Here is a 12,471-nt window from a genome sequence, read left to right as displayed (position 1 = left end):
GGGTCCTGGGAATCATAGCTCTGTGGTGGCTAAATTATAGTTTCTAGGATTCCCTGTGGGGAAGGCAGAAAGCAATACACTTTAAATGTATGGTGCATCTACAGCCTGATAAAGCAAGCCTGTTGTTGTTTAGTCGTTTAGCCGTGTCCTACTCTTCGTGACCCCATGGAGCAGAGCACGCCAGCCTTCCACTGCCTCCCGCAGTTTGGTCAGAGACTCATGTTGGTAGCTTCGAGAACACTGTCCAACCTAAAGCAAGCCTACATACACCCAATAGTATGTAGGGATCTTCAACTGGTGGGCCTGGTCCAAGGTCACAACAGCAGTAGCCTACTATCACCATGATGAAAAATTAAGACATGAATCCCCAAATCCATGTTTGGAGTTAAAGGTAGGTCCCAGGTCTGAAAAGGCAGAAGCCTCCTGTACAGTACACTCCAATTAAGCCAGGGGATGTTGTGTCACAGCACCATATGGATGTTGTATTCAAGGTAGTAAAAGGCACACCACACCAAAAATACAAAAATGAGGCAGGCACTTCCCTGGGAAATCAGGGACTTTGTCACCAACGTCCATATGCCAGCTACACACAGATGAAGTCAACGTAGGCTATTTGCAACAATGTGGACCCTATTAAATGAGCTGTTTGATATTTTTTAAAAGAATAATAAAATAAATTAAGAATGACAATGAACCTGCTTTTGTGAGTTACGCATCAGCTGACCCACATGTTTATGTCAACAATGTAGATACTTGCCTGGAAAAATAAACTGCTTGCCTGATTTTTCAATAATGAAACAACTATTTGCATCGATTCGTTTATGTGGCATATTTCTAATGTGCTTTTTAGCAACTTTCATTGAAACGGTTAATTAAAAGACAAACCAAAGCAAACCCCATAGAAAAGCAGCCATACAAGAGTTTCCGCTTTGCCCTCAACAAAAATGGCCGCTCACAGCTACCGGAACGAGAGCGGTCGCACAGGTTCCATTCATTCCTCCGCATGTACTGGCAAAACTCCTTACCGTTGGTGGTACCGGCTATAGAGGAAGGCGGAAGTGTCGTTTTAGGTAGGCGCCAGGTAGGCGACGACAGATCTTTCGCCCGCGAATCTGTCGGAAGAGGATGAACAGCCGCCTGCAGGAGATCAGAGAGCGGCAGAAATTGCGCCGGCAGCTCCTGGCTCAGCAGGTAGAGGCGGCTTGGACACCCGAGTTGATTATCTCTAGGCGGCAGCTGTCCTTCGGGAAGCGACGACGGCGCGTCCGCGCCCCCCGGGGTGGGGGGTGGGGGCAGAGTGGCTTGTCTCCCGTCTCCTAATGAGTCTCATAATTGGCGCGCTGCTGTGACGTAAAGCCCGAGTCTCCCTAGTGGGGAGTGAGGGGGGGTTGCCGTCGCCATGGAGACGAGGGTGGGAGGTCGAGGGGGCTGTATAAGAACATTTCAGTCTCCTGTCTCTGGGACCTTTGGGAGGGCTGGTGTGTTTCTGTACCAGCGCCTGGTACATCTGTTTGGTGGTGTTATTTGTAAATAATGATGATAAATGACGGCGGTGTTTTTATTGCCTTTGTTGTTGTTGTTGTTGTTCAGTCGTTCCAGCACCATAATTCAAAAGCAGCAAATAATCCAGAGTTTCTGTTTACAGTGTGCTCTCCAGGGCTCTTTTCCAAGTGATAATACAATACATTGAGAGAGCCTGTGTTGGAAGACAGGCCTCCCCAGCCTGGAGCTCTCCAGGTGTTTTGGGCTGCAGCCAGGCTGGGGAAGGCAAGACTTTATGGGAGACACTGGTTAAAAACCCTTCAGGTATGAAGCTTACTCAGGTGCCCTTGGACCCCATTTCATACTCAGCACAACCTATTCAGGGGGTGAATTCAGTGGGGTTTAATTATTCAAACAAAGCCACTATAAATGGTGAAAGTATGTTATGTTTATATCGAAACATCTCTGGCTTCTTCGTTGGGTACTAAGTGTGCTGTTTATGGTATTCTTCGTTTTTTGCTTTTCTTCCAGCTTGGGGCTGAAAGTGCTGATAGCATTGGTGCAGTATTGAATAGCAAGGATGAGCAGAGGGAAATTGCTGAAACAAGGGAAGCATGCAGGTTTGTACTAAAAGAAGTTGGTTGCATTTCTCATAATGTAAGCAGTTCAGAGGGAGAAGGGAGATCGTGTCAACTGCTGTGTCAATAGGGAGCTTGAGTTCGTTTTGATCTTGACTAATGCAGAGTGCTCAATTTGTCAGCAAAAAGCTGGAAACGCATTTCATTGTAAGGGACAAAAGAGTTTGGCAAATAGAAGTATATTAATCACTCTGGTCTTATTTGTAAATGTATATATTGTCTCTAGTAAGCTCTCTAATAGTGCCTGAATTTACAGTTTATCTGGGGTATGACTTTATGTCAAGCAGGAGTTTCTTTGCACTTCGGATGTCCAACTTAATATGAAAATAATCTTATTCAGGAGCCTTCCCCACTTCTAGAGAGGCTTTTCCTGACCTGCAGAGTGGAGGTTTGGGAACGTTTATTCCATGGACTTCCTTAAGTGAATTAATCTTTGAATCCATGCCACTGTTTCTCCAGTAAGCTTTAAATTGGGAGAGTCCTGATTTGCCATAGAAGTAAAGATGGTGCCCTATCCAATGAGATAATAACCAGAAATAAGTGAAACTGCTGCTCAAATCACATTAATTAAATGTGTTCTAAACTGTCTTTTTCCACATTTGCAGGGCCGCTTATGATACATCTGCACCAAATGCCAAACGCAGATATCCAGATGAGGGAGAAGCTGATGAAGAAGAAATAGAAGAATATAAGGTTAAAGTGTGTTGCAGTAATCCCTCTTGTTATAATAGCAGCATATGCCTGTCAATCTTTCTAAAGGAGTTATGTGAAATGCAGGGGTCTGAGACATTACTTTGCAAGACATTAATATAATAAGGTTTGCTTTTTTCAAAGCACCTTGATGTTACATATTTTAATAATTAAGCCCACAGTTTATCATTTAGTGGTTTTTAAGACTTGAATAATTGTCCTTGGATCTGTTCCTGTTTTAATACTGGTACACAAATAGTTTGATAGCTATTTCAATGAAAAATCCATTTTGGTGCCTTAAACAGCATACTACTATGATGATATACAGATAGCCAGTCAACATCAAAGTTTATCTTTCCTCTTTAGTGTAATATAGGAGATTGTTTAGTTTGTAATGTAACTTGTAAGGTGTAATTGGTTCAGTAATGACAGAGGGGGGGCCTTTCTGGCACCATTAGATTTTATTCTCCTCCCCGCCCCCCAAAAACATCTGTCATTGGAACCACTGCTGTTGCAGGAAGCTAATGTTTATAGACAGTCTTCTTTCATCCAAAAGTGGAAGGATAATGAGAAGAGAAACATCCTGTGTCTACATTCGTATAAAATGTGCTTTCTCCCAAAGGATGAAGTAGAATTGCAACAAGATGAAGAGAACCTGCCCTATGAAGAGGAAATTTACAAAGATTCCAGTACTTTTCTTAAGGTAACCAATTCATATACCTCAGTGTTGCCATTGTTCTCCTATCTTACATCATTATTGCACCTGAAGTAACTGGAAATACAGATTTAGGACTTTAATTTAGGATTGTTATACCTGCGGGTATAGGGCGGTATATAAATTCAATAAATAAATAATACTGAATTAACAAAAGCATACTCCTAGATATACTTTTGACCAGTGTTAAACACTAAAGCTGCAGCATTCTACAACATTGACACTTCTGTTATGCACAATGATGACAAGGTTGAAAGGTGGCAAAGTTGGTTCCCTAAAATGGTGGTTATACTGTTTTGTTTGCTGTATGCCTCATGTCATTAAAAAGGGATGAGCAGGATACACTGTGCATTAGAATTGAAGCATGTTAAGATAATTGGGGGCGGAGAGATACTGGATCACTTGTCTGCAAGAGATATCAAGATAATCGAACCAAACCCTGTGCAGTGTTGGGTTCCTTCATGTGCAAACTGCCTGATAAAATCAGTGTATCTCTGATGTGCATCATTTTACTAATCTATATTCTTGGGTGTTTTTCTTCCTATAGGGGACCCAGAGCTTAAACCCTCATAATGATTATTGCCAACACTTTGTGGATACTGGACACAGGCCTCAGAACTTCATCAGAGATGTGGGTATGTCAGAATAACATGAATGCATTTATGAAGTGGTTTTTCATGTTTGCCATATGGTTTCTTAATGCAAGAGTTGTAGGAGATTTATTCACTATTATCCTGAGAAAACAGGATATCAGATGTTTCCAGATCTGCCTGTGAGAGTAGTGTCAGCAAAAGTAGTGGTCTATGTGGAAGGTTTTATTAAATGGTGTTTAGATGTATACCAGTTTACTTATAGTACAGAGGGCAGGGTGGGAAAGAGGGTAGGAATCACTGCTTTTTCCTGTCTTGGCTGAAGAATACTTCCTTTTGCAAGAATTAATATCTTTTATGTTTTAAAAGTTAAAATTCCTCTAAGAATGTAAAACACAGAAAAAAAAATAGATTTCAGGCAGCCTTTTGCCTAAAAATAAAAATAGCAGGCTTCAACCAGACATCTGTAAAAAGACATTAAACACTTCTTGGCCTGGTTTCCATGTCACATCATTTAACCTATCAGCATTTATTGATGTTTTTAATTACTTTTTGTGGATATTGTAGTTGATTTTATTCTTGTATGTTGTATTCTGCTGTATTATGAAAGTGTGGATTATCAGTTCATATATAAATGACATTTCTGGCAGGTTGCCTAGAGGATGGGAGTAGGAGGACATAATCAGAGTATATCCCTGTTAGTGTGAGTGGGTTGGATTTTCCTGTGTCCAGTTGACATAGGGAGATCTCAGTGTCATCTCCACAGCTTCACACTGGCAGTGCCTGGTGGTTGCTGGCAGTGCTGACATGTTTGTTGGGGAAAGTAGCTGATGTTGCATTTACAAAGCAGTGTGTGTGTGTTTCCCTCCTGTTCTAGGCTGGTTTAGTATTCTGCTCCAAAATATGGCATTTGTAATCTATTCAAATATTACATGCAATGGGGAACTGAAACTACTGGTGTTTGGCAAGGTTGGGTAGAAATTTGGGTTGTAACACAAAGTGATTCTATGCTTGACTAAGTTGTGGCATCTAGCTCAAGTTCCATGAAAGGGTTTGTGCCAGAGAGTCTGTTTCAAATTAAGCTTTTTCACTTTTGACCACCTGTTTATGAAAACGTAATTCTGTAGCATAAAAATGGCATGTTTTTCTCTTAGGCTTAGCAGACAGGTTTGAAGAATACCCAAAGCTTCGAGAGCTTATCAGACTGAAGGATGAGCTAATATCTAAATCAAACACTCCCCCTATGTAAGTACATTAAATGAGCTGGATTCTGCTCTTCGGACTGGCTTAACATTGGTTATTGTTAGACTGCTAACTAAACCCCTTTCAGCACCTGTTTAAGATTTGCATGTTCTATTTTTGGGTTGTATTTATGAAATAAGCAAGGTGAACTTCAAAGATTACTAGGGCTGATGGGAGTTGTAGTTCAGCAGCATCTGCAGAGCCAAAGGTCTCCCACCCCGATCTAGAATGACATTAAAAGTGGATTAGACAAATGTATGGCTGATAAAGCTCTCAGAGGTTGCTAGTCATTATGGCAGTATGCCTCTGAATACCAGTTGCTGGGAAAGTTGTGTTGCACTTGGATCCTGCTTTTGGGCTTCCTGTAAGCATTTGTTATCTGTTATTCCAGGGAGTAAGGCTTGAACCAATAGGTTCAAATTTCACGAAAAGGACTATCCTGCTAGGAAGAAATATATGCAGTGGAATACACTGCCTCTTGAAGCAAGTACTTCTTCATCACAGGTTTTTAAGCAAGCTGGAAGGTCACGTATCAGGGATGCTGTAATAGTGGGCTTCCTGCATCGATAGGGGGGTTGGGCAGGATGACCTCTGAGGTTCCTTCCAACTCATAAGATTCTGTCCAGTTACCCGTTTCGTATTAACTGGTGGTTTAAATAGTGTGTTTAAATCAGGTTTTCTCCAGGACTATGATTGCTTATGAAAGCTACCCCCAGATTCTCTCTTCTATTTGCACTATGAACCAATCATGATTTGAAACTGGTTGGTAAAATTGTGTCAAAGAGGAGACTGTTACACTATATGAACCAGCTGTAGTAATAATCATTTTTATGATTGCTGACAGTGTTTTTTTTTTAGAAAGCTACCTTGCTTGTAGGTCAATAGCTTTCCAAGAAGAGTCCCTAGAAAATTCTTTGAAGAGAATTTTAGAGTAAAGTTGGACATCAGTCTTTTAAATAGAATTAAAGTTCTGATTTAAAAACAACCACAGTGCTCAGACTAATTTTTCATCTACCTAGGAGTGCAATTTTGTAGCAACATTTGTAAAATTTAAAAGAATAATGGTGGCCAGATCTGATTTCAGACATCAGTTTCTATATAATGAGGTGTCTGGTGGCCAGCAATTGTTTGTGGTTTTCCAAATTTGAAGTGATTCACTCAAACCAAGAATATTATAATTTGTGCAGCTTCACCGTAGGAATTGGGTTCTCAGAGAGTGCGTGTTACTTTTCATGTGTGTAAAATAATAGATATTTACTCTGAAACGCCATTAATCTGTACATACAGTGGTACCCCGCAAGACGAATGCCTCGCACAACGAAAAACTCGCAAGACGAAAGGGTTTTGCGATTTTTTGGTTGACCCGCAAGACGAATTTCTCTAGGGTCGTGCTTCGCAAGACGAGGCATTCGTCTTGCGCGGTACCACTGTAAGAAGAACCCTCCCGCTTGCGCTGGCCCTCCCTGCTTGCCGCTGACTAACGATCGCCCTCCCCGCGCTCCCCGATCGCACTCCCGACACGCGGCTTCCTCCCGTTTGCCCTCCCCGCGCTCCCCGATTGCACTCCCGACACCCGGCTACCTCCTGCTCGCCTGCCCCGCGCTCCCCATCGCCCTCCCCACGCCTGGATCCTCCCGTTCGCCCTCCCCGCGCTCCCCGATCGCACACCTGACAGCCGGCTTCCTCCTGCTCGCCTTCCCCGCGCTCCCCATCGCAGTCCCCACGCCTGGATCCTCCCGTTCGCCCTCCCCGTGCTCCCCGATTGCACACCTGACAGCCGGCTTCCTCCTGCTCGCCTGCCCCGCGCTCCCCATCGCCCTCCCCATGCCTGGATCCTCCCGTTCGCCCTCCCCGCGCTCCCCGATCGCACACCTGACAGCCGGCTTCCTCCTGCTCGCCTTCCCCGCGCTCCCCATCGCAGTCCCCACGCCTGGATCCTCCCGTTCGCCCTCCCCACCTTCCCCAATCGCAGTCCCGACACCCGGCTTCCTCCTGCTCGCCTTCCCCACGCTCCCCATCGCAGTCCCCACGCCTGGATCCTCCCGTTCGCCCTCCCCACCTTCCCCAATCGCACACCTGACAGCCGGCTTCCTCCTGCTCGCCTTCCCCACGCTCCCCATCGCAGTCCCCACGCCTGGATCCTCCCGTTCGCCCTCCCCGCGCTCCCCGATCGCACACCTGACAGCCGGCTTCCTCCTGCTCACCTTCCCCACGCTCCCCATCGCAGTCCCCACGCCTGGATCCTCCCGTTCGCCCTCCCCGCGCTCCCCGATCGCACACCTGACAGCCGGCTTCCTCCTGCTCGCCTTCCCCACGCTCCCCATCGCAGTCCCCACGCCTGGATCCTCCCGTTCGCCCTCCCCGCGCTCCCCGATCACACACCTGACAGCCGGCTTCCTCCTGCTCGCCTTCCCCACCGCACTCCCCACGCCTGGATCCTCCCGTTCGCCCTCCGCGCGCTCCCCAATCGCACACCTGACAGCCGGTTTCCTCCTGCTCGCCTTCCCCACGCTCCCCATCGCAGTCCCCACGCCTGGATCCTCCCGTTCACCCTCCCCACCTTCCCCAATCGCACACCTGACAGCCGGCTTCCTCCTGCTCGCCTTCCCCACGCTCCCCATCGCAATCCCCACGCCTGGATCCTCCCCTTCGCCCTCCCCGCGCTCCCCAATCGCAGTCCCGACACCCGGCTTCCTCCTGCTCGCCTTCCCCACGCTCCCCATCGCAGTCCCCACGCCTGGATCCTCCCCTTCGCCCTCCCCGCGCTCCCCAATCGCAGTCCCGACACCCGGCTTCCTCCTGCTCGCCTTCCCCAGGCTCCCCATCGCAGTCCCCACGCCTGGATCCTCCCGTTCGCACTCCCCGCGCTCCCCGATCGCACACCTGACAGCCGGCTTCCTCCTGCTCGCCTTCCCCGCGCTCCCCATCGCAGTCCCCACGCCTGGATCCTCCCGTTCGCCCTCCCCGCCTTCCCCAATCGCACACCCGACACCCGGCTTCCTCCTGCTCGCCCTCCCCACGCTCCCCATCGCAGTCCCCACACCCGGCTTCCTACCGCCACCGCCGCTCACTACAGTACTGTAAGTAACCGCTCTCCCCGCTCGCTTTCCCGACACCCGGCCCCGACTGGTTTTTTCCCATAGGAACGCATTAATTAAGTTTCAGTGCATTCCTATGGGAAACTGTGCTTCGCAAGACGAAATTTCCGCAAGACGAAAAGACTTGCGGAACGAATTAATTTCGTCTTGCGGGGTACCACTGTATTTCATTCCATGTATCATTGTCAGTAACTGCTGAAAATTTTTCAACTTAACTGGAAAATACTGCACTAATTCATCCAAGCAACCTTGTATTTTGTCTGCGTATATAGGTATTTACAAGCTGACTTGGAGGCTTTTGATATGCGTGAACTCAAGTTCAAGTTTGATGTGATTCTTTTGGAGCCGCCATTGGAAGAATACTATAGGGAGACTGGCATTACAGCTAATGAGAAGTGCTGGAATTGGGATGAAGTGAGTTTGCTTTTTGAAAAACCTTTACAGGATGAATGCTTGTTATATTTTTAGCTATCCATGAGCCTGTTGTGTGTATTGCTCTATTTGCTTAAAATGTTATTTGTTTTGTCTTTTTTAGATTATGAAGCTAGATATAGAGGAGCTAGCTTCCCCGCGTTCTTTTGTCTTCCTTTGGTGTGGTTCCGGGGAGGGCCTTGATCTTGGCAGAATGGTAAGATCCTGCTCCAGTACACTGGGCCACATACTTTCTCAGACCTTATAGTATCACTTGGTTCATGTTTCTTGTCACTTTAATTGCAGAATAATTCTCTTGCTATTTCCCTAGATAATGGGGTAAGGCAGATATGAAATCAATCAAATGTTAATCCTTATTTTCCAGATGGGCACCTGTGAAAAATACCATGCCCTGTTTTAAGAGATCATATTTCTCTTTGTAGCTTTGGTATCTCTTAAGTTCTTCAGCACTAGGGTGCCTTCTTCTGGCAGTTTGCTGTGCTTTCGATTGAAAGAGCCATGAGGGAACTGGTATCCTAAATATTCTTCTCATTAAACCAATAATACAATCAGTTTAGCAGATCAGCACCAGACATAAAAATACAGATCACTGAACTTTACACTCCTACCCCAAAAGCCAAGGCAAAAGAATGCATTTCGCTCTGACCCTGGAATGTCATTTACTGTAGGAGAGAGGCATATCTCCAGTGGAAATAAGCTGCACAGGCAGGGTGCCACCACAGAGAATGCTGTATTTTGTGTCATTGCACAACAAACTTCACTATGAGAAGGGACTTTCCTGAAGAGGTCAACACCTAGGCCAGCAGATGTAGAGAGATGCGCTTCTCCAAGTTTGGGTCCTAAGTTATTTAAGGCTTTGCACATTAAAATAATACATTGAATAGGGTTTTTTATAGCAAATTGATGGTTGGTAAGCCATCAGGTTGGTACACCTGAAGAATCAGTATTGCATAATGGCTCTCGAAGTGTCAGTATTGTATAATGACTCTTGCAGGGACATTCTGCATCAGCTGCAGCTTTTGAATCATCCTTGAGGGTAGAGTGCATTACAGTAGACTAACCGGGCGGGAACTTACCAGGGCACAGAAAACTGTGGCAAGCTGTCTCAGTCAAGGAAAGGCCACAGGTGGCAAATCATTTATAACTGGAAATGGACACTACTAGCCATTGTAGTCATCTGGACCTCAAGTGACAGAACTGGATCAAGCAGTACCCACCCAGCTACATAACTGCTTCTTCAGCAAATACATCCATAATAGACCTTCCTCCTAATTCCTGGATGTGTGAACCACCCACCAACAGCTTCAGTTTATTGGCCCTTAACACCCAGCCCATTACTGTGTCTTATCAGTGGTTCAGCACCTGCACAGCCTTTCCTGGTTCAGATAGTATAGAGAGAGAAGAGTTGGATGTCATCAGCATACTGATGATATTAAAAGTACCCCTTCTCACAATGAGACATTTATCACTCGCTGGTTCCACTCAGTCAGCCCTCTTTAGCGAGCTGTTGTCAGCCAAGAATGGCAAGGGTCAAGAGATGTGGTTGGCCACACCCCTTAAAGTGCCTTGTTCTCATCCCTGGGCCACAACATCTGGTCAGATACTCTTTCAAACCACTATTAGAGGTTCTTATTATTATTATTATTACACATAAAATTAAAAACAAAACATACAAATCTTTAAACATATCAAAATTCAATCAAAACATAGCTTACCTATAAATCCAAACATACAAACCACTCTTGATCTATATCCATAATCCCACTATTTCTACATTTTATCTCGACTCTCTTACATTTCTCTTGTAAGTCTATCCCCACTTATTTCCTCCATTCTTAACCGTTGACTTCCACTTGTCGTCCTCTCAGGTTATTAAACCTTCTAACTTTTTTACTCTAATAATTACTTCCAACTATTATTACTACTATCTAATTGTTTCTCAATACGGAATATTTAGACATGGATCCACGACTTCTGTTTGGGGCATTGTTTCTTCAAATAGTCTCAGAATTTCCGCTATTAGGGGTTCTATCCCAGCCATGGCATCCACTGCCAAGCAAATGCAAGTATTGACAGCTTCATAGTTGTCATGGCAGCCATTGAAGTCCTGAGCTGGCCTAGATTGGTGTACATGTTGAAATTCCCCAGTACAGTGGTACTTCGGGTTAAGAACTTAATTCATTCCAGAGGTCCCTTCTTAACCTGTGGCGTGCTTTCGTTAATGGGGCCTCTTGTTGCCGCTGTGCCGCTGGCGCTCAATTTCCGTTCTTACCCTGGGGCAAAGTTCTTAACCTGGAGCAACTACTTCCTGGTTAGCGGAGTCTGTAACCCGAAGCATCTGTAACCTGAAGCGTCTGTAACCCGAGGTACTACTGTACAATTGACTGGAGGCTTTCTAGCACCACATCTGAGACCTTGTCTGGCCATGTTCCCATGCCATATTTCCCTCTGTCAATATAGGTATCTGCCTACAATCATGAACAGGCTTTCAAGGGTGTGTGGCCTTTTAAGCACAGTGGGACTTGCTTCCAAGCAACCATGCATAGGATTGCACTCTATGTATGCTTAGTGTCATGCCGATGCATCTCCACCGTGGTAGCAAATGTTTAATCACACACTCCTTCACATGAATTGATGTGCTGCATAAATAAATATTCAGTAGAGTTACTAGAATAACCACGGTGGAAATTTCAAGGTGGCTTTTGCTTTAACATTTGGAATTTGATCTGTTTCTGAAAAATGTACAGGAGAAGAAGAAGCTTTTAGGCATGCCAGAAGTAAAATATTTTATTCTACTTCTGTGTATTGTACAAAGTGATTGTCTAATTTTATTCCCCTTTTGTTGGAATGTTTCAGTGTTTGCGTAAATGGGGCTATAGAAGATGTGAAGACATCTGTTGGATTAAAACCAACAAAAACAATCCTGGGAAGACCAAGACTCTGGACCCTAAGGCTGTCTTTCAAAGAACAAAGGTACGCCTTTGTCTGAATTTCTTCATCTCCTCTTAATTTAGTAGTTCCACAAAAACCACCAAATGTTCTTTTGCTGTTGGTAGCTGTTGTAATTTTAGGAAAGGAGTTGCAGAGCAGTTTACTTCTTTTGCTTTCAAATGTAAGTTTATCTGATAATGATTTTAGAAAATCGGTGACTAATTTTTAAATTTGTGGACTCTTAGATTCATCTGAGTAAATATTGAAATCCTCCCTTGCCTTCATCTAACAGCTTCATGAAGTTCTTTTTGGGAAACTTTTGAATGCTCTTATTCAGTCATTCTTATTGAAATGCAGATCAGATTGGATAAGGCGTCTTAGAAATACTTTACCCTTCTGTCACCCTTCAGGAGATGATGGAAGAGGGGGTAGAATGCCTTGTATGGTTTTCTTTGTGCTAGTCTGTTGCTATAGATGGGAATGCAGTGTGATTGACTTTCATTTTGTCAACTATTAAGACTCCTACATTGAAATGTAAATAAAATACATTGGTAGCAAGGGGTTCTCTTCTGGTTTTCTCAAGAGCAGTTTGGGATTGCTATTACTACCCTGCAATGCTAAATGCATTGTAGAACTGGAGCCACACCAGTTCC

General features: G+C 44.9%; 1 protein-coding gene across 1 annotated transcript in view; it reads left to right on the top strand.

Moving 5' to 3' along the window:
* Positions 1-1,057: 1,057 nt before the first annotated feature.
* The window catches only part of METTL14 (methyltransferase like 14), a 27,085-nt gene continuing 15,671 nt past the window's right edge, over positions 1,058-12,471 (top strand). Inside the window, 9 exon segments of the mRNA XM_033160192.1 lie at positions 1,058-1,191; positions 2,014-2,102; positions 2,726-2,813; positions 3,433-3,513; positions 4,073-4,160; positions 5,270-5,360; positions 8,728-8,869; positions 8,991-9,083; positions 11,744-11,860. Coding sequence (XP_033016083.1) covers positions 1,126-1,191; positions 2,014-2,102; positions 2,726-2,813; positions 3,433-3,513; positions 4,073-4,160; positions 5,270-5,360; positions 8,728-8,869; positions 8,991-9,083; positions 11,744-11,860 — 855 coding nt within the window. The 5' untranslated portion in view covers positions 1,058-1,125.

The sequence above is a fragment of the Lacerta agilis genome, chromosome 9, assembly GCF_009819535.1.
Source record: "Lacerta agilis isolate rLacAgi1 chromosome 9, rLacAgi1.pri, whole genome shotgun sequence".
In the NCBI taxonomy this organism is placed as follows: domain Eukaryota; kingdom Metazoa; phylum Chordata; class Lepidosauria; order Squamata; family Lacertidae; genus Lacerta; species Lacerta agilis.
Note: the sequence above shows the minus strand (reverse complement) of the source record. Positions and strands in the feature narration are given on the sequence as shown.